The sequence below is a fragment of the Mobula hypostoma genome, chromosome 10, assembly GCF_963921235.1.
Source record: "Mobula hypostoma chromosome 10, sMobHyp1.1, whole genome shotgun sequence".
Taxonomy (NCBI): Eukaryota; Metazoa; Chordata; class Chondrichthyes; order Myliobatiformes; family Myliobatidae; genus Mobula; species Mobula hypostoma.
Window position 1 is genome coordinate 16,428,728 of NC_086106.1, and position 26,353 is coordinate 16,455,080.

The 26,353-nt window shown below is 54.4% G+C and overlaps 2 protein-coding genes across 4 annotated transcripts in view; one reads left to right on the top strand and one right to left on the bottom strand.

Annotated features, from left to right (window-relative positions):
• LOC134352676 (solute carrier family 12 member 6-like) overlaps positions 1-23,097 on the bottom strand; it is a 43,408-nt gene extending 20,311 nt beyond the window's left edge. For 2 of the 3 annotated variants that reach the window (XM_063060054.1, XM_063060052.1), the window contains exons 1-13: positions 22,591-23,097; positions 17,530-17,574; positions 16,891-16,979; positions 14,046-14,177; positions 13,315-13,461; positions 12,695-12,749; positions 10,971-11,101; positions 9,890-10,131; positions 6,817-7,019; positions 5,927-6,091; positions 5,210-5,308; positions 4,313-4,370; positions 303-477 (exon numbers count right to left, since the gene is read on the bottom strand). In XM_063060054.1, coding sequence (XP_062916124.1) covers positions 303-477; positions 4,313-4,370; positions 5,210-5,308; positions 5,927-6,091; positions 6,817-7,019; positions 9,890-10,131; positions 10,971-11,101; positions 12,695-12,749; positions 13,315-13,461; positions 14,046-14,177; positions 16,891-16,979; positions 17,530-17,574; positions 22,591-22,780 — 1,731 coding nt within the window. In that variant the 5' untranslated portion in view covers positions 22,781-23,097. The remainder of the gene's footprint in view (positions 1-302; positions 478-4,312; positions 4,371-5,209; positions 5,309-5,926; positions 6,092-6,816; positions 7,020-9,889; positions 10,132-10,970; positions 11,102-12,694; positions 12,750-13,314; positions 13,462-14,045; positions 14,178-16,890; positions 16,980-17,529; positions 17,575-22,590) is intronic. The other variant, XM_063060053.1, reaches the window with a different exon arrangement.
• A 160-nt stretch (positions 23,098-23,257) lies between these two features.
• nop10 (NOP10 ribonucleoprotein homolog (yeast)) lies at positions 23,258-26,255 on the top strand. The gene is made up of 2 exons (XM_063060055.1): positions 23,258-23,459; positions 25,963-26,255. Exons 1-2 carry the CDS (start codon positions 23,406-23,408, stop codon positions 26,101-26,103), a joined length of 195 nt encoding a protein of 64 aa, XP_062916125.1. The 5' UTR covers positions 23,258-23,405; the 3' UTR covers positions 26,104-26,255.
• The last annotated feature ends 98 nt before the right edge of the window (positions 26,256-26,353 follow it).

Consider the following 26,353-nt stretch of genomic DNA (forward strand, 5'->3'; position numbering starts at 1 on the left):
GAAGGGAGGGGAGAAGGGGAGAGTGAAGGGTGAGGGGAGGGGTGAGAGGGGAGGGGTGAGGGAAGCGAGGGAGGGGGGAGGGATGGGTGAGAAGCAGGGGAGGAGGGTTGAGGGAAGGGAGGGAAAGGGGTGAGGGGAGCGAGGGGTGAGGAGGAGTGAAGGAAGGGAGGGGAGAAGGGGAGAGTGAAGGGTGAGGGGAGGGGTGAGGGAAGCGAGGGAGGGGGGAGGGATGGGTGAGAAGGAGGGGAGCAGGGGTGAGGGGAGGGAGGGGAGAAGCGGAGGGTGACGGGTGGGTTACTGACCTGCAGGAAGGGGACGATGTTGTCCCTGGCGATGGCCTGCAGCAGTCGGGGGGCTCCAGTCAGGCTCTGCAGCCCGGCCCCACACGTGGAGAAGAAAGAACCAACAACAATCACCCAGTGGGTCGGCCAGGACAGGGCTCCCACCACCAGCGTCCCGTTCACCGCCCCTCCGAACCTGGGGGAGAGAGGGGTCACCCCAACACACACTATCACTTCCGGGGAACCTTGAGGGGAGGGGGAGAAGTCTTCCCCATCACACATTGTTAACCACACACACCATCACCAGCAGAGGCCCTTCATTATCCCCAAACCTGGGAAGTGAGGGTGTGAGTGAGAGAGTGTGTGAGAGAGAAAGAGAGAGACAGAGATAGTGATAGAGAGATAGAGACAGAGGGACAGGAGGGGATAAAGAATTATCATCCCAGTAATCGATCCAATCACTGGCAATGCCTGCCTTCTCCTGTCCCGCAGTCTGGGCAAAGAGAGAGGGTTAGGGTGCCCCTCCACACAGAAACTCTCAACCCACAGACACCCTGTTACCCCGAACACCGCCGTCCCCTGCTCTCCCCACCCCGGTGCGGGCAGCCGAGAGACAGGGTGTCAGTGACCTTACTAGTCCCTTTGAGGTGAGTTTGCCTGATAGAGTCTCTGCTCAATACGGGGGGAAAAGATGAGGTATGAAGGTAAACTAGCCAAAAATATAAAGGAGGATAGTAAAAGCTTCTTTAGGTATGTGAAGAGGAAAAAATTAGTTAAGACCAAAGTTGGGCCCTTGAAGACAGAAACAGGTGAAACTATTATGGGGAACAAGGAAATGGCAGATGAGCTGAACAGGTAATTTGGATCTGTCTTCACTAGGGAAGACACAAACAATCTCCCAGATGTAATAGTGGCCAGAGGACCGAGGGTAACAGAGGAACTGAAGGAAATTTGCATCAGGCACAAAATGGTGTTGGGTAAACTGAAGGGACTGAAGGCTGATAAGTCCCCGGGACCTGATGGTCTGCATCCCAGGGTACTTAAGGAGGTGGCTCCAGAAATCGTGGATGCATTGGTAATCATTTTCCTATGTTCTATAGATTCAGGATCAGTTCCTGTGGTTTGGAGGGTAGCTAATGTTATCCCACTTTTTAAGAAAGGAGGGAGAGAGAAAAAACAGGAAATTATAGACCGGTTAGCCTGACATCAGTGGTGGGGAAGATGCTGGAATCAATTATAAAAGATGAAATAGCGGCATATTTGGATAGCAGTGGCAGGATAGGTCCGAGTCAGCATGGATTTACGAAGGGGAAATCGTGCTTGACTAATCTTCTGGAATTTTTTGAGGATGTAACTATGAAAGTGGACATGGGAAAGCCAGTGGATGTAGTGTACCTGGACTTTCAGAAAACCTTTGATAAGGTCCCACATAGGAGGTTAGTGTGCAAAATTAGAGCACATGGTATTGGGGGTAGGGTACTGACATGGATAGAAAATTGGTTGGCAGACAGGAAACAAAGAGTAGGGATTAATGGGTCCTTTTCAGAATGGCAGGCAGTGACTAGTGGGGTACCGCAAGGCTCAGTGCTTTAGATGAAAGGAATTAAAAGTAACATTAGCAAATTTGCAGATGACACAAAGCTGGGTGGCAGTGTGAAATGTGAGGAAGATGTTATGAGAATGCAGGGTGATTTGGACAGGTTGGGTGAGTGGGCAGATGCAGTTTAATGAGGATAAATTTGAGGTTATCCACTTTGGTGGTAAAAACAGGAAGGCAGATTACTATCTGAATGGTGTCAAGTTAGGAAAAGGGGAAGTACAATGAGATCTAGGTGTCCTTGTTCATCAGTCACTGAAAGTAAGCATTCAGGTACAGCAGGCAGTGAAGAAAGCTAATGGCATGCTGGCCTTCATAACAAGGGGAATTGAGTATAGGAGCAAAGAGGTCCTTCTGCAGCTGTACAGGGCCCTGGTGGGACCACACCTGGAGTATTGTGTACAGTTTTGGTCTCCAAATTTGAGGAAGGATATTCTTGCTATTGAGGGAGTGCAGCGTAGGTTCACGAGGTTAATTCCTGGGATGGCGGGACTGTCATATGTTGAAAGATTGGAGTGACTGGACTTTTATACACTGGAATTTAGAAGGATGAGAGGGGATCTGATTGAAACATATAAGATTATTAAGGGATTGGACACGCTAGCGGCAGGAAACATGTTCCCGATGTTGGGGGAGTCCAGAACCAGAGGCCACAGTTTAAGAATAAGGGGCAGGCCATTTAGAACGGAATTGGGGAAAAACTTTTTCACACAGAGGGTAGTGGATCTGTGGAATGCTCTGCCTCAGAAGGCAGTGGAGGCCAATTCTCTGGATTCTTTCAAGAAAGAGTTAGATAGAGCTCTTAAAGATAGCAGAGTGAAGGGATATGGGGAGAAGGCAGGAAAAGGATACTGATAGTGGATGATCAGCCATGATCACAGTGAATGGTGGTGCTGGCTCGAAGGGCTGAATGGCCTACTCCTGCACCTATTGTCTATTGTCTAGTTACAGTATGGAGTCAACTCAGCCCAGCTGAACCTGCCCATGCATCTGTTCCACAGCGGCCCTTTTAAATCTGTTGCTGCTTTTCACCTTGGGCGGTGAGCTCCTAGTGGAGCACAGGATATGCTGACCTTCCATTTCCGCCGTCCAACGTAGGTGGCGTGGCGAATTTCATCAATGTTACCGTAAACCATCGTACAGGAGATTGGCCTATACAGCTTCACCAGAGCCCTGTTGACCGGCCTTACCCATTTCCAGCTCTCATGATGGGGACATGGGTCCAAATAATCACCACTATGGTTGTGGCTTCCAAATAATCACCACTTTGCAGGTGAACAGGAAAACTCACAAAATCCATATGTTTATTTATCTATCTTTTTATCTATATTTATTTAGCGATATGGTCCTTCCAGCCCTTTGAGCCACACCACCCGACAGACCCGATTATCCCTAACCTAATCACGAGACAATTTACAACAGCCAGTTAACCTACCCGGTACGGTTTTGGACCGTGGGAAGAAACCAGAGCACCCGGGGAAAACCCAAGTGTTCCACTGGGAGGACGCTGACGGCGTTGAACTCTGAACTCCGTAACGCCTGGAGCTGTCGCACGAACTGCTACACCACCATGTCGCCGCTGTATACCCGACATGTTCTTCAGCCCTCCGATCTCCGGGCCGAGGAATGTCTAATCATCTACCCTTGACGTTCACTGGCCTTGCCATTGCTGAGTTCACCAATGTCAGTCACCTCAGGGTCACGGTGATCAGAAAATCTCCAGTTGCAGCCAGGTAGAAAAGCATTATCAGGGATGCATCTCACCCTAACCATGGACTTTTTACTCTCCTCCCATCCGGTAGACACTACAGGAGCCTCCGCTCCCACACCAGCAGGCACAGGAAGAGCTTCTTCCCTGAGGCTGTGACCCTGCTGAACCTCTCATCACAGTGCTAAGCAGTATTGCATCCATATTGTACTGTCTGAGTACTTTTATATTTGTGTGCTGTAGCATTTACTTTTTATTTGCAGTTATTTTGTAAATAACACTATTCTTTGCATTTCTGGTCAGATGCTAACTGCATTTCATTGGCTTTGTATCTGTACTTGGCACATGACAATAAAGTTTAATCTAATCTAATCTAAATATCACGTGCTCCGAGGGACACGCCCAGAACTGTTAAAATATATCAAAGGACAGTAGGAAAACAGCCAAATCAGACAGATGATGGGCAGGACTGACCAATTATATTACAGACAGGTAGATAGGGAATTCAATGCTGACTCCAGGTTTCTGAACCATGACCAGATAGACGGTGAGGATTTGTTATCTTAGGTGGAGGCTCCCAGTAGCAGTGCAACGGCAGAGAGGGAGGGTGCCCCTCCACACTGAAACGCTCAACCCACAGACACCCTGTTACCCCAAACACCGGCGTCCCCTGCTCTCCCCGCCCCGGTGTGGGCAGCCGAGAGAGGGGGGTGTCAGTGACCTTACTTGTCCCGGAGAACGACTCCGTCCATACAGGCACCAAACAGGATGATGGTGGTGATGTCTGTCCTGGGTCAAGGAAAGGTTGGACCCACACATGGGGCGGGACCACGTACACACAAAGGATGGGGGGGGCTGCAGACGCCGGACCCTGTACACACACAGGACAGTGCCCATGAGCACCAAACTTTGTACACACATGGCGAGGACTGCCTACATTAGACAGTGTACACACAGGGTGAGACACGCATTCTGGACTGCAAACACTCGGTAGGAACCGGGTATACACATGCGGGCACAGTCTATATACGTACACAGGGACACGGACTACGTACAAGGGTAGACGGATGGGGCACACGGCCACACAGGAATGTGCACAGATGTAGGCGCAGAGTACGCAGTTACACACATCACTGGGGACTGGGAGCTCCCTCCTTCCCACCTGCCCCCAGGTGAGAGCCTCGGCTCTGTACCGTTCCTGTTCCTCAGGGAGGGAGGGAAGGAAGATAGGGGAGAGAAGAGGGAGAGAGGATGAAGGAGGAGGGAGAGAGTGAGGATTAGGAAGGGAGGGAGGGAAGGAAGATAGGGGAGAGAAGAGGGAGAAAGGATGAGGGGGAGAGAAGAGGGAGAGAGGATGGAGCAGGAGGGAGAGAGTGAGGATTAGGAAGGGAGGGAAGGGAAGTGTGAGAGTTGGGAGAGAGGGAGAGAGAGAGAGAGAGAGAGAGAGAGAGAGAGAGAGAGAGAGACAGGGAGGGTGATAGGTGGAGGGACACAGGGGTTCAGCCAACCCCCTTATAACCGGAAGGATACAGACGAGGGAGGGAGGGATGGGTAGGGAGAAGAGGGTTGATGGGGTAGGGGCGGGGCATGGGAGACCAAGATTGGTTCACGTAGGAAGGATACAGACGAGGGAGGTGGTGAGAATGGCCAGGATGGTCCCCATGGGGATCGACTTCTGGGCATCTTTCAGGTCCCCAGAGCGGTTGGAGCCAGCCATGATACCTGTGGGCAGAGAGTACAGTCAGTAACAGGACACCACATCCTTCCCCTACACCCGGACATGATACCTGTAGGGAGAGGGTAGAGTCAGTTATACCCTCCCCCTACACCCGGACCTACCCCTCCACTGACAACAAGAAATCACTTCCTTCCCTTGAATGGAAGCAGCAGCATTTGTATCGTCTGGATTGCCTCCATCTTTTCCTAACACGGACACCCTCCGTTCCCCTCCACCCTCCTTCCCTGCCTCTCCGCAATCCTTGATTCCCCGTTTTCTCACCCTACACAGTCCGTGATGTTGACCCTGTCTTCACAGATGCTGACTATTTTCCACACCTCTTTCGTTGCAGATTCCCAGTAGCTTCAGTGGTTAACATCGCAATTCCAGAGTTGTTTAATCTTTCTCTGCTCCGATCTCATACATTCCCTAGTTATACCTCCCCAAAACTAATCATTCCAAAGCCTCTAGCACAGCACCCCCCCCAGTGGCCTCACAGCCACTAACATAGGGGTTAAACAGACAGGCAGATTTACCTCTGACTGAAACAACTCTCCCCTACCCCAGAGAGAGAGAGAGAGAGAGAGAGAGAGGGAGAGGGAGAGGGAGAGAGGTGACATTACCGGTGACAGAGGGGAAGAAGATGCCGACCAGGATGGTGAAGGAGGTGGTGATGTCGGTGAAAATGTAGGGCATATGGTTGCTCGTGGAGCCGTGGACGTCGACCGAGGGCAGTGAGGCCTTCTCCACGATTCGCCCCTTCTCCTCGTGCTGGCTCCACAGGTTCTCTGGGGTAGGGAACAGGGCGTCAGTGCTGGGAGAGGGGGGACTTATTCTGCACCCTCAGCTCCCTCCCCTCCTAACCCCTCACTTCCCTTCCCACCCATCCTCCACCTCCCTCTCTAACCTGTCAACTCCATCCCTCCCTTACCTCCATTTCACTCAATTCCACCTTTCCTTACCTACGCCCCCCTCCCTAATCCCTCCATCCCTGTCTACACCCACCTCCCTCCCTAACAGCCCCCACAACTCCTCCCTTCTCCTCATCCCATCACGTTCCCCTTCAGATTGCTACCCACACCTCACTCCCTCTTCACGCCATACCACATACACCCTCTGTATCTCCCCTCCCTCCATCCCCACATCCCACCTCCCTCCCTCTCCACTCGATCAGCCCTCCCCCACACCAGCATCTCCTCTCCCCAGACCCTCACCTATCCTCCATCCCCTTTCGCCCTATCCTGCTCTCAGCTCACGTCCTCCCACCCCATCACCTCCCTCTCCCACACCCACTCACTTCATTTCCCTTTTGCCTCCCTCTCCCTCCCCTCCCTTAATGCCCCTATCCCCCCATTTGCATCCTCAACCTCATCTCTCCACCGTCCATTACCCACTTGTCCCTCCTACATCCCTCTCTCCTATCCAACCTATCCTCACCCCTCCACCGCCCTTTCTCCCCTTTCCTGCCTCCCCCCTCACTCCCCCCACCCCCCCCGCCCCGAGCTGCACCCACCGACGATGATGCCGCTGGCCAGTCCGGGGATGGCCTGGATGGGAGTGACGTTGTTGTGCATGAAGTAGGGGTCACAGGAGCCATTGGAGTCGCAGAAGTAATTACAGAGCTCAGAGCCTCCCGTCTGGTTGTGGCCTGGCACTTCCTTGGCGCAGCTGGTGAACGAGTGGGCTGAGAGCGTGCGGTTCCCCAGCATGCATACCCTGCGTGGGGGGGAGCACGGCGAGGGAGGGGGAGAGGACGAGAAAGAAATGGGGAGCAGGGAAAGAGAGAACATTGTAAACAAAATCAGTAGTAAGAAAGCACTTGGGGGGTGGAAATCAGGGAGGGAGAGGGGAATCTAGGGGAGTGGGGCTTCGGGAAGTGAGACAGGAGATCTGGGAGGGAGAGGGAGTCCAGGCGTTGGGGAGTGGGGCTTCGGGAAGTGAGTCAGGAGATCTGGGAGGGAGAGGGAGTCCAGGCGTTGGGGAGTAGGTTTCGGGGTGTGGGACAGGAGGTCTGGGAGGGAGAGGGAGTTCAGGCGTTGGGGAGTGGGGCTTCGGGGAGTGAGTGGGGAGATCTGGGAGGGAGAGGGAGTCCAGGCGTTGGGGAGTGGGGCTTCGGGGTGTGGGACAGAAGATCTGGGAGGGAGAGGGAGTCCAGGCGTTGGGGAGTAGGTTTCGGGGTGTGGGACAGGAGATCTGGGAGGGAGAGGGAGTTCAGGCGTTGGGGAGTGGGGCTTCAGGGAGTGAGTGGGGAGATCTGGGAGGGAGAGGGAGTGGGGCTTCGGGATGTGGGACAGGAGATCTGGGAGGGTGAGGGAGTTCAGGCGTTGGGGAGTGGGGTTTCGGTGAGTGAGTGGGGAGATCTGGGAGGGAGAGGGAGTTCAGGCATTGGGGAGTAGGTTTCGGGGTGTGAGTGGGGAGATCTGGGAGGGAGAGGGAGTCCAGGCGTTGGGGAGTGGGGCTTCGGGGTGTGGGACAGGAGATCTGGGAGGGAGAGGGAGTTCAGGCATTGGGGAGTGGGGCTTCGGGGAGTGAGTGGGGAGATCTGGGAGGGAGAGGGAGTCCAGGCGTTGGGGAGTGGGGCTTCGGGGAGTGAGTGGGAGATCTGGGAGGGAGAGGGAGTCCAGGCGTTGGGGAGTGGGGCTTTGGGGAGTGAGTCAGGAGATCTGGGAGGGAGAGGGAGTCCAGGCATTGGAGAGTGGGGCTTCGGGGACTGAGTGGAGAGATCTGGGAGGGAGAGGGAGTCTAGGCGTTGGGGAGTGGGGCTTCGGGGACTGAGTGGGGAGATCTGGGAGGGAGAGGTAGTCCAGGTGTTGGGGAGTGGGACTTCGGGGAGTGAGTCAGGAGATCTGGGAGGGAGAGGGAGTCCAGGCATTGAGGAGTAGGTTTCGGGGTGTGAGACAGGAGTTCTGGGAGGGAGAGGGAGTCCAGGCGTTGGGGAGTAGGTTTCGGGGTGTGGGACAGGAGATCTGGGAGGGAGAGGGAGTCCAGGCGTTGGAGAGTGGGGCTTCGGGATGTGAGACAGGAGATCTGGGAGGGAGAGGGAGTTCAGGCGTTGGGGAGTGGGGCTTCGGGGAGTGAGTCAGGAGATCTGGGAGGGAGAGGGAGTCCAGGCGTTGGGGAGTGGGGCTTCGGGGTGTGGGACAGGAGATCTGGGAGGGAGAGGGAGTTCAGGCATTGGGGAGTGGGGCTTCGGGGAGTGAGTGGGGAGATCTGGGAGGGAGAGGGAGTTCAGGCGTTGGCGAGTGAGTCAGGAGATCTGGGAGGGAGAGGGAGTCCAGGCGTTGGGGAGTGGGGCTTCGGGGTGTGGGACAGGAGATCTGGGAGGGAGAGGGAGTCCAGGCATTGGGGAGTGGGGCTTCGGGGAGTGAGTGGGGAGATCTGGGAGGGAGAGGGAGTCTAGGTATTGGGGAGTGGGGCTTCGGGGTGTGGGACAGGAGATCTGGGAGGGAGAGGGAGTCCAGGCATTGGGTGTAGGTTTCGGGGTGTGAGACAGGAGATCTGGGAGGGAGAGGGTGTCCAGGCGTTGGGGAGTAGGTTTCGGGGTGTGGGACAGGAGATCTGGGAGGGAGAGGGAGTTCAGGCGTTGGGGAGTAGTTTTCGGGGTGTGGGACAGGAGATCTGGGAGGGAGAGGGAGTCCAGGCGTTGGGGAGTAGGTTTCGGGGTGTGGGACAGGAGATCTGGGAGGGAGAGGGACTTCAGGCGTTGGGGAGTAGGTTTCGGGGTGTGGGACAGGAGATCTGGGAGGGAGAGGGAGTTCAGGCATTGGGTGTAGGTTTCGGGGTGTGAGACAGGAGATCTGGGAGGGAGAGGGAGTCCAGGCGTTGGAGAGTGGGGCTTCAGGATGTGGGACAGGAGATCTGGGAGGGAGAGGGAGTCCAGGCATTGGGGAGTGGGGCTTCGGGGAGTGAGTCAGGAGATCTGGGAGGGAGAGGGAGTCCAGGCGTTGGGGAGTGGGGCTTTGGGATGTGGGACAGGAGATCTGGGAGGGAGAGGGAGCCCAGGCATTGGGGAGTGGGGCTTCGGGATGTGGGACAGGAGATCTGGGAGGGAGAGGGAGTCCAGGCATTGGGGAGTGGGGCTTCGGGGAGTGAGTCAGGAGATCTGGGAGGGAGAGGGAGTCCAGGCGTTGGGGAGTGGGGCTTCGGAATGTGGGACAGGAGATCTGGGAGGGAGAGGGAGTCCAGGCATTGGAGAGTGGGGCTTCGGGATGTGGGACAGGAGATCTGGGAGGGAAAGGGGATAGAATACAGGGGATTGGGGAGGGAGAGTGTCCAGGAAGGAGAGGCAGGGGTTCAGGGAGGGAGGGAAGGCTTTCCAGGATGGACAAGGAAGTTCGGAGAGGGAAGAAGTGATTCTAGGATGGATGGAGGTTCTTAGGAGGAGACGGAGTTTGGGAATGGATGGGGCATTTGGAGAAGCAGGGAGAGAAATCAAAGGAATTCAAGAGACAGAGTGGTTTGTCGAGGGACAACGGAGGTTTGGCAGGGGGTGGGGCTCAAGAATGAAGAGGTGGTTCGGGGAAGGGGAAGGTCACGGACGGAGAAGGGGTGCAAGACGAAGAGAGGAAGGTCTCACGAATACCTACGGGAAGTCGGGTGGAAAGAAGGCAGACTTGATGGCCCCCACATAGATGGAGAGGATGGAGATAACCACACAGCCCAGGAAGACTGAGGCAAACTTGTTGACGTAGTTGACTCCCACGAAGACCACCAGGGCCATGAGGATCAGGAAGCAGGTTCCATACACACGCATGTTGTTCAGCATGGCCGCTGTCTCCGCATTCACGTCATTCGTATGGAAGATGGCCATCTTTGGGGACATGTATGTCTGTGGGGGCAGAGGGCCTGAGTGAGGGAGCCACCAGCACTTTAAACCGCCTACCCACTGCACAAAGTGAGGCTCCCTCCGCACCATCCCATCACACACTCCTAGGGTCAGACACAGAGTGAAACTCCCTCCACACCGTCCCATCAGACACTCCCGGGGTCAGACACAGAGTGAAACTCCCTCCACACCTTCCCATCACACACTCCCGGGGTCAGACACAGAGTGAATCTCCCTCCACACCGTCCCATCACACACTCCCGAGGTCAGACACAGAGTGAAACTCCCTCCACACCGTCCCATCACACACTCTCAGCGTCAGACACAGAGTGAATCTCCCTCCACACCGTCCCATCACACACTCCCGGGGTCAGACACAGAGTGAAACTCCCTCCACACCTTCCTATCACACACTCCCGGGGTCAGACACAGAGTGAATCTCCCTCCACACCGTCCCATCACACACTCCCGAGGTCAGACACAGAGTGAAACTCCCTCCACACCGTCCCATCACACACTCTCAGCGTCAGACACAGAGTGAATCTCCCTCCACACCGTCCCATCACACACTCCCGGGGTCAGACACAGAGTGAATCTCCCTCCACACCGTCCCATCACACACCCCCAGGGTTCTACACACTGTGAAGCTCCCTCCACACCGTCCCATCACACACTCCCGGGGTCAGATCAAAGAGTGAATCTCCCTCCACACCGTCCCATCACACACTCCCGGGGTCAGACACAGAGTGAATCTCCCTCCACACCGTCCCATCACACACTCCCGGGGTCAGACACAGATTGAATCTCCCTCCACATCACAGAACAGATACGTTGACACTCACCAACAGGATCTCGATGGCTCCCAGAATGTACATGGCTCCTGCAAACGTGGTCCCCAGGTAGAAACAGAGGCCGACTGCTCCCCCGAACTCCGGGCCCAGTGACCGGGAGATCATAAAGTAAGATCCCCCCGCTGGCAGAAAGACCACATTGTGAGAGAGAGTGGGCGGGCCAGGGGCGAGCTACAGAGAAAGATGGGGTGAATGGGTGGGCCTGTGGGGAGAGGGACAAGGCGATGAGCAGAGAGAGGGGAGTAGAAAGAGACGGTTTGCAGAGAAACTGAGTAGGGCAGAGAGTGGGAACAGATAGAGAAGAGCAGAGGGGAGAGAGAGAGTGAGAGAGAGAGAGAGTGTGTAAGTGGGGGAGGAGAGAGAGAAGGGGAGGGAGAGAGGGGGGAGGAGGGTGAGAGGGGGAGGAGAGAGGGGAAGGAGAGAGATAAGGGGGAGGGAGGGAGAGAAGGGGGGAGGGAGGGAGAGAAGGGGAGGGAGGGAGGGAGAGAATGGGGAGGGAGGGAGGGAGAGAATGGGGAGAGAGAGAGGGGGGAGGAGGGTGAGAGGGGGAGGAGAGAGATAAGGGGGAGGGAGGGAGAGAAGGGGAGGGAGGGAGAGAAGGGGAGGGAGGGAGAGAAGGGGAGGGAGGGAGAGAAGGGGGGAGGGAGAGAAGGGGAGGAGGGGCTGAAAGAGGGAACATAAAGATAAGAAAGAGGAACGGGGAAGGACCAGCAAGTGGGACAGACACAGGGAGTGAAATACAGAAAAATAAAGACTGCGAGACACTGAAATGAAGTAGTTCAGACAAAAACAACATTATTTCAGCACACTTAGTGTGGATAGGAAAAGTTCAGAAGGACACAGTTGGGTACAGGAAACTCAAACGGACAGGAACACAAGAGTCTGCAGACGCTAGCAGAATCTGTCTAAAACATCCCAGGCACATCCCTTCCCACCATCAGTAGAATCTGCAGGAGGCAACATCATCAAAGACTCTACCATCCATCCGTGCAAAGCCAACTTCTCACAGCGCCCATTGGGCAGGAAATACAGACAGCTGAAGTCCCACACCACCAGGTTCAGGAACAGATACTTCCCTTGAACCATTCAGTTCTCAAACCAAGCAGCACACTCCTAATCACTACCGCAGTACAGCAACACAGCGGCCACTTTGCACTGCAGATGGTTTGTTCCAAACACTGCGGATGTGTGTACAATTTATGATGAATTGTGTTCCCTTGTCAAAGTTGTGTCTCTCTGTCCACACTGGTCACTACTGTGTCTCACTGTTCACACTTGTCACTATTGTGTCTCACTGTTCACACTTGTTTCTATTGTGTCTGACTGTCCACACTTGTCACTATTGTGTCTCACTGTCTACACTGGTCACTATTGTGTCTAACTGTCCACTCTTGTCACGGTTGTGTCTCACTGTTCACTATTGTGTCTGACTGTCCACTCTTGTCACGGTTGTGTCTCACTGTCCACACTTGTAACGGTTGTGTCTGGCTGTCCACACTTGTCAGTGTTAAGGAGAGACGGGGGGGGTGGAGAGACATGGGGGAGGGAGAGATACAGGGAGCAGGGAGAGGGGGAGAGTGACAGAAAGAGGGGCAAAGGACAGGGAGAGTGTGCGCACACAGAGGAACAGTGAGAGACAGACAGACACCAGGCAAAGACAGAATGAAAGGAGAAGGCAGGGAGAAGTTAAGTATGTAACAAGCCCCCACCCGTACCTGGGACAACACCATTGGTGGCAATAGCACTCATCGAAATCGCTGTCAACATGGTCTGTAACACAAAACAGTCGTCAGTACACCAGAGAGGACAGACAGGCAGGCTTGGGGCGGCAGGAGGAAAAGGGGTAGTAAAAGGGGCAGAGATGAGGATGGATAGGTGGTGAGGGGGAGAAAGAGAGCGGGAGTGTAAGAGGGAGAGGGATACGGTGATGGATGGGAGATGAGAAAGAGAGAAAGCATGCAAGAGCAAAAGGAGAGAGAGGGAGAGCGAGAGGATGCAGGAGGGGGATGGTGTGGAGGGGAGAGGTTGTGGGAGAGTGGGAGAGGGAAAGAGGAGAAAGAAGGGGAGGGGGAGAGGGAGAGAGAGAGAGAAAGAAAAAGCAAGAGATAAGACAAGGGAGCCTAGAATAGGGAGAACTGAAAGTTCAGGAAGTGTGGAGAGGGAAAGCAAATGAGAGTTGTGAGTGGCTCAAGGGGGCTGAAGGACAGAGAGTTTAGATCCCTGAAGCCTAACCCTTCACAGCTCTGTCCCTGTCTGCACCACCCACACCCTCCCCACCGCCGCAAACCCCCCTACCACAGCCACCCTCCCACCCACACTCTCCCCGAGCACTCACACAGCAGCAGCAGAGCAGGACGATGCAGAGGGCCTGTAGGACCCCGGCGGTACCCACCACCCAGGTGAGCCGGAGGAACAGGATGATCCCAAGGATATTCTGCAGGCAGGGAAGGAAGACACCAACTAATGTTCCCATCTTTGGGCCCTAGAAGAGGGAGAGAGTGAGAAAGGGGGTAAATATATATGTGATATAACACCCCCTTATACAGGCAAAAAATTGCGAGCACTAGGTTGGGGGAGAGGGTGGAGGAGGAGGGAAGTGCAACGGAAAGGGACAAGGGGACCGAGAGGAAGGGGGAAGTGTCTTGGAGGGAGGAGACAGGGAGGGCTGGGAACAGGAGGAGCCTCCTAGAGAGAGGGGGCAGGGTAGGGAGGATCCCAGAGAAAATGGAGCGATGGGTGTTGGAGTCAAGGGGAGTGCTGGGGAAGGGAAGGGACCCGGAGAAAATAAGTAAAAGGAAGATTCCACAGAGGACGGAAGAGGGAGGGATGGGGGACAGATAGGACAGGGAGGTGGTGAAGGGAGGGAAGGCCCAAGGGGATGTAAGGGTGGGGTCCCTGAAAGGACGGGGAAGGGTCCCAGCGGGGCCATGGGGTAAGGGTGCCAGAGGGGCCGGGGGTACGGGTGCCAAATCGGATGGGGGAGGGTGTCAGAAGGGGAGGGGGGGGCGAGATGGAGGGGTCCCAGAGGGGACGGGGGGAGGAGTCCCAGAGGGTTCTCGGCCTCACCTTCACCGTACTATTGCGTCCGTCACCCACACTCTCAGCCTCCTCGTGCTCCCTGGCCCCTTGTGGCAGGTTGGTGTAGTTCGCCATCCGGTTCAGCAAGGACGACACCTTGGGTCGGGTGTCCAGCTCTTCCTGTGGGGGTTAGGGTGGGGGGGGGGGGTGGCAGATAGAGGGTGAGCCTGCACTGCCCACCTGAACCCATTCCACTCTCCCCCCCCCATACTGACCCACGCTGACCCCACTCCCCTCCTGTCCCAGCTCCCACTGCCCTCAGTCCCTCAGCCTGCTTGGCCTCATCATGGCTGTAGAGTGGACCCTGGACCAGCCCACCAGCCTCCGTGTCGAGCACACCATTCTTCGCCACTTCCAATGGGATCCTGCCTTCAAGCACCTTCTCTCTCTCTCCCCCCCACCACCCCTTCACTTTCCGCAGGATTCACTCTCTCCTTACTGCCTTGTCCATTCACCCCTCCCTACTGATCTCCCTCCCGGCATTTATCCCTGCAAGTGCTTCCACCCGCCCCCTACACTTCCCCCACTACCGTTCAGGGCCCCGAACGCCCTTCCAGGTGAGGCGGCACCCCACCTGGGAGCCTGTCAGGGCCATCTACTGTATCAGCCTCCTCTGCATCGGTGAGACTGGGGGAACCACTTCGTAGAGTAACCTTGCTCTGTGCACTGTAGAAGTGTACACAGGGAGGAAATCTGGAGGGCAAGAAGGCGGCATTTTATGTATATTGAGGGAGAAAAAATAATTAGGGCCTCGCAAAGACCAAAGGGGCAACTTTGTCTGAACTTCCACTCTGTCTGACGCAATAGCCAGGATTTCCCATGGCCACTGCTCCCTGTGGGTGCGTGGCTGCCCAGTGACGGAAACGCTTCCACACATATAGCCTTTGTTGACATGCAGCTGGGATTTTCTTTTACATAATATGCCTAGTGGGGTACCGCAAGGCTCGGTGCTGAGACCGCAGCTATTTACAATATACATTAATGATTTAGATGAAGGGATTAAAAGTAACATTAGCAAATTTGCAGATGACACAAAGCTGGGTGGCACTGTGAAATGAGAGGAGGATGTTATGAGAATGCAGGGTGACTTGGACAGGTTGGGTGAGTGGGCAGATGCATGACAGATGCAGTTTAATGTGGAAAAATGTGAGGTTATCCACTTTGGTGGCAAGAACGGGAAGGCAGGTTACTATCTGAATGGTGTCAAGTTAGGAAAAGGGGAAGTACAACGAGATCTAGGTGTCCTTGTTCATCAGGCACTAAAAGTAAGCATGCAGGTACAGCAGGTAGTGAAGAAAGCTAATGGCATGTTGGCCTTCATAACAAGGGGAATTGAGTATAGGAGCAAAGAGGTCCTTCTGCAGTTGTACAATGCCCTGGCCAGACCACATCTGGAGTATTGTGTACAGTTTTGGTCTCCAGATTTGAGGAAGGACATTCTAGCTATTGAGGGAGTGCAGCGTAGGTTCACGAGGTTAATTCCCAGGATGGCCGGACTGTCATATGTTGAAAGATTGGAGCAACTGGACTTGTATACACTGGAATTTAGAAGGATGAGAGGGGATCCGATTGAAGCATATGAGATTATTAAGGGATTGGACACGCTAGAGGCAGGAAGCATGTTCCCGGTGTTGGGGGAGTCCAGAACGAGAGGCCACAGTTTAAGAATTAGGGGTAGACCATTTAGAACGGAGCTGAGGAAAAACTTTTTCACACAGAGGGTTGTGGTTCTGTGGAATGCTCTGCCTCAGAAGGCAATGGAGGCCAATTCTCTGGATTCTTTCAAGAAAGAGTTAGATAGAGCTATTAAAGATAGTGGAGCGAAGGGATATGGGGAGAAGGCAGGAAAAGGGTACTGATTGTGAATGATCAGCCATGATCACAGTGAATGGTGGTGCTGGCTCAAAGGGCTGAATGGCCTACTCCTGCACCTATTGTCTGTAATGTTAATATAATTTTGAAATTACTTAAATATATATTTTTGAAATCTATGCTAATTGTAAAATATCCTGTAATTATGTGTGAATGCATAAATTTTGTAAATTAATAACTGTACCACAACCCTTTCTTTGAAACATTTTTAAGCTTCAATGTTTTTACATTATCAGTGTTTCAAGTTACAACATTATGTTATAAATTGTAACAATAAACACAGAATGGAAGCTGACAGCTCATTAATAAACCACCAGCCCTGTGAATGCAATGTGAAAGATTATCTTTGTTCCTTCCTTTCTTTAATTAATAAATAAAATCAAAAGTATGTGATTTTTGAATTTTCTTTCTAAGTATTTATAGTATGCACATTACAAAAACAAGTGTCGCGTAGTTTTCAGGCCGTAAAGATTTTTACTCCTCATGTATGTGAAGGATGTAAGAAATAAAGTCAATTCAATTGAATTCCCCTCTTACCCCTCTCTTCTCCTCAGCTGCCCATCACCTCCCTCTGGTGCCCTCTTTCCTTTCTCCTATGGTCCACTATCCTCCCTAATCAGGTTTCTTCTTCCTCTTAAACCTATTATCTCCCAGTTTCTTACTTCAGTCCCTGCCCTTCCAGCCTTACCTGGCTGCACCTGTCACCAGCCGGTTTGTTGTCCTTCCCGTCTCCACTCCTTTTTTATTCTGGCTTTTGCCCTCTACCTTCCCAGTCCTGATTAAGGGTCTCGGCCTGAAACTTCAACTGTTTATTCCCCTCCATAGATTCTCAATGAGTTCCTCCAGTGCTTCCTGGGTGTCTCCAGTTAGTCCTTCCTCACCAACCAAGTGGCCACCCCTTACTGGTGTGTGTTGGGCTAACAGATGCAATCCCTGATCCTGTGGTCACATTGAATGTTACCTCAAACAGAGCCAGGTTCCTATCTCCATACACATTCCCCGTGTAGTCCTTGTTGAGGAAAATGGTGAGGTCCTTATCCGGGTGGTCCCCTGTGGAGGAGGATGGTAATCACTCAGTGCAAGAGACTCCCCCTCCCTACCACCCACACCTCCATCACACCAGGGTAAACAGCTCATACCAGGGTAAATTCCTCACTCTCAGTACACACATCCAGTCAACTCCCACTGTCCGGACTCCAAATAAACCCCATTTCCCTTTCATTCCCACTGTCCACACTCCCAATGGGACCCCACCCCTTCCCATTCACTCCCACCATCCACACTCCCAATGGGACCCATCCCTTCCCGTTCACTCCCACTGTCCCCACTCCCAATGGGACCCCACCCCTTCCCATTCACTCCTACCATCCACACTCCCAATGGGACCCCACCCCTTCCCATTCACTCCCACCATCCACACTCCCAATGAGATCCCACCCCTTGTCATTCACTCGCACTGTCCATATTCCCAATAGGACCCATCCACACTCCCAAAGGGATACCACTCCTTCCCATTCACTCCCACCGTCCACACTCCCAAAGGGACACCACCCTTTCACACTTTCTCCCACCGTCCGCTCTCCCAGATCGTGCACAGTACCTAGGAGCTTGATGTGTTCACCTGTAACCGAGCTTTGACTTCTGTCTGCAAGAGATAAGAAAACAACTAACTTACGGTGAAATCCCATCAGAAATCCTGGCTAAAGACGGAGATCTATACACTTATAGTCTCTCTCTATCAAGGAGATCTGTACATTGACTGTTGTCTTTCAGGGGGACATCTTTACACAGATCGGTGTTACTCAATCCCTCTCTCCCAGGGCGATATCTGTACACTCACCGGTGTCTCTCAGGGGAAGATCTGTACACTAACTGGTGTCTTTCCGCGGAAGATCTGCGCACTGATCAGTGTCCCTCGTTTTCTCTCTCTCTCATGGAGAGATCTGTACACTCACTAGTTACAGGGAAGTTACTAGATGGGATTCTGAGAGACAGGATCTAGCATGATTTGAAGGCACAAGATCTGATCTGGGACAGTCAGCACAGCTTTGTGAGTGGGAAGTGACAATGAACAAATCTCTTGGAGTTCTTCGAAGTGGTAGGGCAGTGAGTGTTGTCAAGGTGGACTTTAGAAGGTTAATCATAGCAAGCCCGTCTGAAAGTTTAGATCACATGGGATCCAGGGGAGAGAGTGGGTTGGATTCACAATAGACTCAGCGGCAGGAAGCAGTGAGTGATGATCGAGGGTTGTTTCTCAGACTAGAGCCCCATGTCTAGTGGTGTTAATCCTTTGTCGATATAAAGAATTTGACCATGAATGACACAGACATAGCTAGTTAGTGTCCAGATGACGATAAAATAGGTGTTGTAGATTGCATAGCTGGTTATGAAACATTATGGGGGGGGGTCTTAATCAACTGGGTATATAGGCTGGGTGGCAGGGTGGAGATACGTCTCCCCCCGCTAGCCTGCAGGTCACCTTGGGCAAGGTGTAGCACCTGCTTAGCCCCCGATCAGAGTCAGGTGAAGCCATGGGGGCAGGTGGTGGATGGTCGTACGAGCAGCCGGTGCAGATCACAAGTCCTGGTTATGCGACCACTGACACCAGGCAGTCAATCTCTGAAGAGTATTGATCATGGCTGGGGTCACCCGTCTTGTGAAGACACTGGCCCAGAAGAAGGCAATGGCAAACCACTTCTGTAGAAAACTTGGCCAAGAACAATCATGGTCAAAGACCACGATCACAGCATGAGATGTTGCACTTGGGAAAACACACCAGGGAGGACTTCCACAGGGCATGGCAGAGTGTTGTAGAGAGAGAGAGGGGTTACAGGTACATGGCACCCTCAAGATAGAAGCAGTGAAGGTGTTGGGACACTGGCCCTCACCAGTTAGGGCAAAGAGTACAGAAGCTGGGATATTATTTTGCTGACATGCACACTGACCACTGTCTCACAGTTCCGATCTTTCAGGTGGATATGGTAAACTCAGCACATTAGAAAGGGGAAGTGGAAGAGAGAGGAGATGAAAACATTCACAATCGACAGAATAATCCCAAGAGAAAATATAGCTGATATAACAAGGGTTGTATGGTGACATCCAGTCCGCACCAGTATTGTATCCCAATGTTACACAGTGACAGACCCGTCCCCACCTGTACTATATCCCAATGTTACACAGTGTCAGACCCATTCCCACCAGTACTCTACCACGGTGTTATACGGTGACAGACCCGTCCTCACCTGTACTTTATCCCAATGTTACACAGTGTCAGACCCATCCCCACCTGTACTTTATCCCAGTGTTATACAGTGACAGACCCATTCCCACCAGTACTCTACCACGGTGTTATACAGTGACAGACCCGTCTCCACCAGTACTGTACCCCGGTGTAATACAGTGACAGACCCGTCCCCACCAGTACCATACCCCGGTGTAATACAGTGACAGACCCGTCCCCACCAGTACCATACCCCGGTGTTACACAGTGACAGACCTGTCCCCACTGGTACTGTACCCCGGTGTTATACAGTGACAGCCCCGTCCCCACCAGTACCATACCCCGGTGTTATACAGTGACAGACCTGTCCCCACTGGTACTGTACCCCGGTGTAATACAGTGACAGACCCGTCCCCACCAGTACCATACCCCGGTGTTATACAGTGACAGACCTGTCCCCACCGGTACCATACCCCAGTGTTATACAATGATTGACACCTTCCCACTGGTACCATACCCTGGTGTTACACAGTGACAGACCCATCCCCACTGTCACTGTACCCCTGTGTTATACAGTGACAGACCCATCCCCACTGATACCGTACCCCAGTGTTATACAGTGACAGACCCGTCCCGACCAGTACAATAACCCAGTGTTATACAGTAACAGGCCTGTCCCCACCGGTACTGTACCCCGGTGTTATACAGTGACAGACCCATCCCCACCAGTACTGTACCCCAGTGTTATACAGCGACAGACCCATCCCCACCAGTACAATAACCCAGTGTTATACAGTGACAGGCCTGTCCCCACCGGTACTGTACCCCGGTGTTATACAGTAACAGACCCGTCCCCACCGGTATCGTACCCCGGTGTTACACACTGACAGACCCGTCCCCACCAGTGCCATACCCCGATGTTATACGGTGACAGACCCATCCCCACTGATACCGTACCCCAGTGTTATACAGTGACAGACCCATCCCCACCAGTACAATAACCCAGTGTTATACAGTGACAGGCCTGTCCCCACCGGTACTGTACCCCGGTGTTATACCGTGACAGACCCATCCCCACCAGTACCGTACCCCGGTGTTATACAGTAACAGACGAATCCCCACCGGTACTGTACCCCGGTGTTACACACTGACAGACCCGTCCCCACCAGTGCCATACCCCGGTGTTATACAGTGACAGACCCATCCCCACCGGTACCGTACCCTAGTATTATACAATGATTGACACCTTCCCACTGGTACCATACCCTGGTGTTACACAGTGACAGACCCATCCCCACTGTCACTGTACCCCTGTGTTATACACTGATAGACCCATTCCCATTAGTACTCTACCCCACTGTTATACACTGACAGACCCGTCCCCACCGGTACTGTACCCCAGTGTTATACAGTGACAGACCCATCCTCACCGGTACCGTACCCCGGTGTTATACACTGACAGACCCGTCCCCACCGGTACTGTACCCCAGTGTTATACAGTGACAGACCCGTCCCCACTGGTACCATACCCCGGTGTTATACAGTGACAGACGAATCCCCACCAGTACTGTACCCCGGTGTTATACAGTAACAGACCTGTCCCCACCGGTACCGTACCCCAGTGTTACACACTGACAGACCCGTCCCCACCAGTACCATACCCCGGTGTTATACAGTAACAGACCTGTCCCCACCGGTACCGTACCCCAGTGTTACACACTGACAGACCCATCCCCACCAGTACCGTACCCCGGTGTTATACAGTGACAGACCCGTCCCCACCAGTACAATAACCCAGTGTTATACAGTGACAGACCCATCCCCACTGATACCGTACCCCGGTGTTATACAGTGACAGACCCGTCCCCACCGGTACAATAACCCAGTGTTATACAGTGACAGACCCATCCCCACCGGTACCGTACCCCAGTGTTATACAGTGACAGACCCATCTCCAATGGTATCATACCCTGGTGTTATACAGTGACAGACCCATCCCCACTGGTACTGTACCCCGATGTTATACGGTGACAGACCCATCCCCACTGGTACTGTACCCCGAAGTTACAGAGTGTCAGACCTATCCCCACCGGTACCGTACCCTGGTGTTATACGGTGACAGACCCGTCCCCACCAGTACCGTACCCCAGTGTTACACAGTGACAGACCCGTCCCCACTGGTACCGTACCCCGGTGTGACACACTGACAGACCCATCCCCACCAGTACAATAACCCAGTGTTATACAGTGACAGGCCTGTCCCCACCGGTACCGTACCCCGGTGTTATGCAGTGACAGACCCGTCCCCACCGGTACCGTACCCTGGTGTTACAGAGTGACAGACCCGTCCCCACTGGTACTGTACCCCGATGTTATACGGTGACAGACTCATCCCTACTGGTACTGTACCCCGAAGTTACAGAGTGTCAGACCTATCCCCACCGGTACCGTACCCCAGTGTTACACAGTGACAGACCCGTCCCCACCGGTACCGTACCCCAGTGTTACACAGTGACAGACCCGTCCCCACCGGTACCGTATCCCGGTGTGACACACTGACAGACCCATCCCCACCAGTACCGTACCCCAGTGTTACACAGTGACAGACCCATCCCCACCGGTACCGTACCCCGGTGTTATACACTGACAGACCCATCCCCACTGATACCGTACCCAGTGTTATACAGTGACAGACCTTTCCCCACTGGTACTGTACCCCAGTGTTATACAGTGACAGACCCATCCCCACCAGTACAATAACCCAGTGTTATACAGTGACAGGCCTGTCCCCACCGGTACCGTACCCCAGTGTTATACAGTGACAGACCCATCCTCACCGGTACCGTACCCCAGTGTTATACAGTGACAGACCTGTCCCCACTGGTACCATACCCCGGTGTTATACAGTGACAGACCCATCCCCACCAGTACAATAACCCAGTGTTATACAGTGACAGGCCTGTCCCCACCGGTACCGTACCCCAGTGTTATACAGTGACAGACCCATCCTCACCGGTACCGTACCCCAGTGTTATACAGTGACAGACCTGTCCCCACTGGTACCATACCCCGGTGTTATACAGTGACAGACCCGTCCCCACCAGTACAATAACCCAGTGTTATACAGTGACAGGCCTGTCCCCACCGGTACCGTACCCCAGTGTTGTACAGTGACAGACCCATCTCCAATGGTATCATACCCTGGTGTTACAGAGTGTCAGACCCATCCACACCGGTACCGTGCCCTGGTGTTACAGAGTGACAGACCCATCCCCACCGGTACCGTACCCCAGTGTTATACAGTGACAGACCTGTCCCCACCGGTACTGTAGCCTGGTGTTATACAGTGACAGACCCGTCCCCAATGGTACCGTACCCCGGTGTTATACAGTGACAGACCCGTCCCCACCGGTACCTCTCACCCGGCTTTTCTCCGCTCACCTTCCCCCGTTTCCACCGCACCGCTCGCTGATCGTCCCGGGTCGCCAACTCCCTGCGATGCCGCCGTCTCGCCGTCCTGCAGCCGGTCGGGCGCATCGCCCCCGCCGCCGGCGACATCGGGGCCTCCCCCCAGCCCCGGTACGTCCTCGGCGCGGGTCGGTGTCACCGTGAACCGCACCGACGTGGCCATTCCGTGTCCGGCCGCCGGCCGTCAGCGGTCGATCGGTGACCCGCTACCGGCCGACTGGCGGCGGCGGTGGTCGGCAGGAACAGCGGTCAGGATCCGATAGGCGGCCGGAGACCGGCTGCTCCGCCCCAGAGGGGCGCCAACAGGCTGTGACCTACGGGACCGGTAACCGGACGGAGGCGGGAACAGCTCGGCGCGCTGCCTCTCGCCGCCGCTACTGTCAGACAGCCTGGGAACAATCTGCGCATGCGCCGTTCCCTCCCGCCCCGACGGACACCGCAGTGCGCAGGCGCTGCTCGCCAACTCTGCCAGCGAACGCCGTCCCTGACCGCCCCAGCCCCCCACCTAGCTTCCGTCTCTGCAACTTCCCCACCGACAGCTAGCGCCTCACTGCGCAGGCGCCGCTGCCTGTCCTGCCAGGAGTCTCCCTCACTGCGCAGGCGTCGCTGCCCGTCCTGCCAGGACACCCTCACTGCGCAGGCTCCGCTTCCAGTACTGCCAGGACCGTCCGAAGTGCGTAGGTGCGTCCCACCACCTCCGCCGCCAGTCCAGACGGTGCCCCGGTGACGTCGGGAGCGGAAGTGACGCAGTGTTCAGTGCGAGCTGATTCCCTCGTGGAGCCGCGACCATGTTCCTGCATTACTACCTGAACAGTGACGGCGAGCGAGTCTACACCCTGAAGGTCGGGACCGGGGCCCTGTGGGTGCGTTAGGCAGCAGGGAGCAGGGGATGGAGCGAGAAGGGTCCTGGTCGGGGATCCGAGCGAAGCGGTTAGTGGTCGGGGGTCAGAGGGAGAGGGTTGGTGGTCGGGGGTCAGAGGGAGAGGGTTAGTGGTCGGGGGTCAGAGGGAGAAGGTTAGTGGTCGGGGGTCAGAGGGAGAGGGTTGGTGGTCGGGGGTCAGAGGGAGAGGGTTAGTGGTCGGGGGTCAGAGGGAGAAGGTTAGTAGTCGGGGGTCAGAGGGAGAGGGTTGGTGGTCGGGGGTCAGAGGGAGAGGGTTAGTGGTCGGGGGTCAGAGGGAGAAGGTTAGTGGTCGGGGGTCAGAGGGAGAAGGTTAGTGGTCGGGGATCCGAGCGAAGCGGTTAGTGGTCGGGGGTCAGAGTGGGATGGTTAGTGGTCGGGGGTCAGAGGGAGAGGGTTGGTGGTTGGGGGTCAGAGGGAGAAGGTTAGTGGTCGGGGGTCAGAGGGAGAGGGTTAGTGGTCGGGGATCCGAGCGAAGCGGTTAGTGGTCGGGGGTCAGAGTGGGATGGTTAGTGGTCGGGGGTCAGAGGGAGAAGGTTAGTGGTCGGGGGTCAGAGGGAGAAGGTTAGTGGTCGGGGATCCGAGCGAAGCGGTTAGTGGTCGGGGGTCAGAGTGGGATGGTTAGTGGTCGGGTTTCAGAGGGAGAGGGTTGGTGGTTGGGGGTCAGAGGGAGAAGGTTAGTGGTCGGGGGTCAGAGGGAGAGGGTTAGTGGTCGGGGATCCGAGCGAAGCGGTTAGTGGTCGGGGGTCAGAGTGGGATGGTTAGTGGTCGGGGGTCAGAGGGAGAAGGTTAGTGGTCGGGGGTCAGAGGGAGAAGGTTAGTGGTCGGGGATCCGAGCGAAGCGGTTAGTGGTCGGGGGTCAGAGTGGGATGGTTAGTGGTCGGGTTTCAGAGGGAGAGGGTTGGTGGTTGGGGGTCAGAGGGAGAAGGTTAGTGGTCGGGGGTCAGAGGGAGGTTAGTGGTCAGGGTCAGAGTTACGGTTAGGCTGTGGGTGTCAGAGTCTTGGGTCATCGGCAATGCGTAGAGGTCGGTGGTGATATGAGGGAGAGTGTTCAGGAGAGGGACGGGGGTGAAGGCAGAAATACGAAGAGTTGTTGAACAGCATGAGATGGGGGAGGGTGTTCATACTGAGGGAAGCTGTCCGCCGGTCAGAGAGGGAGCAGCAGGAGATGAGAGTGAAGGGTCCTCACTTCTCGAGGATTGTAGTGGGGAAATCTCACTAGGACAAGGCCCTTCTGAGACGGTCTATGACTCGAAAGGAGGGGTAGGAGCTGTCTTTGAGCCTGGTGGTATGTGATTTCAGTCTGTTTTATCTTCTGTCCATGGGAGACAGGAGGAGGCTGGCTGGTCTTCATGATGTGCTGAACTGTGCCCACTGGCAGTAAAGCAGAAAATTTCATTACAGCTTTACAATGAGGGAAAACCATAACGGAGCACGGAATAAAGTGTTAAATTTCCAGAGGAAGTACAGTACAGGCAGATAATAAAATCCAGAGGTCACAACGCGGTGCGTAGATTGTGAGGTCAATGGAACGTCTTGTATAGGTGACCATTCAACAGCGGGGTAGAAGCTGTCTCTGAGCCCAGAATGGGTGCAAGGATGAAGCTTTAGAAGGCACTGGCCAGACCACACTTGAAGGTTTGTGAGTAATTTTGGACCTTTTATCTAAGAAATGATGTGCTGGCATTGGAAAGGCTCCCGAGGAGGTTCACAAGAATGGTTCCAGGGATGAAAGGGTTAATGTACGAGGAGCATGGCTCTGGGTCTGTACTCGCTGGAAATTAGAAGAGTGAGAGAGGAATGTCATTGATACCTATCATATATGTCCTGCTTGAAGAATCTCAGCCCGAAACATCGACTACTTTTCCCATAGATGTTGCCTGGCTTGCTGAGTTCCTCCAGCGTTTTGTGTGGCTGGAATATTGAAAGACCTAGATAGAGTGAATGTATTTAAAGCAGAGGTTGCTAGGTTCTTGATTAGTCAGGTTATCAAAAGTTACAAGGATGGGGTTGAGAGGGTTAATAAAGTGGCCATGATGGAATAGGGTAGGCTTGATGGGCCAAATGGCCTACTTCTGCTCCTGTGCCATGCAGGTGGGGTCTTTGATTGTGCTAGCTGCTTTACCAAGGTCGCGGGAAATGCAGACGGAGTGCTGGGCTGTGCCCACAACTGCCTGCAATCCCTTGGTTCGCAGGCAGAGCTGTGATCATCTGGTTACGATGCTCTGAGTGGTAAACACTAGTGCCAGTCGGCAGAGACACGCCAAGGAGATGGAGGTGTTGGTGCACTTTCGTAACCGTGGGGTCTCCGTGGTCAGACCAGGACAGGCTGTTGGTTTAGAAAACCCTGTCGTGGTCCACTAGGAATTTGTGGATGGGGGGGGGCAATGAGTGACTCTTTGCTTCCAGTGTTCTAATCTCTCCCTTTCTCCTCTCCCCCTGTGCAGAAGGTGGACCCCCAGGGTCAAGTGACCACGACGGCCCACCCAGCACGGTTCTCGCCGGATGACAAATACTCCAGGCACAGGGTGACTTTGAAGAAACGCTTCAATATCCTGCTGACTCAACAGCCGTCCCCTGCCTTCTGACCGGCTGGCCAATGGCCAGCGGGCCCCAGCGCCCTCTGTCCTACGAGCTTTTGCTTCGCATGTGTGGCGTGCACGAGGAGAGATGAGGAGGAGAAAACCGTAATTGTTGTGTTACACACTGTCGCACAATAAAAGCTGCCTGGGTTAGCGTATAGATGTGCTGTGTGGTTTGTGATCCGATGTCTTTGCTGCTCCATTCCCATACGGAGACGGGAATTGTGCACGGAGCTCCCGATGTGGGTCTGACCCA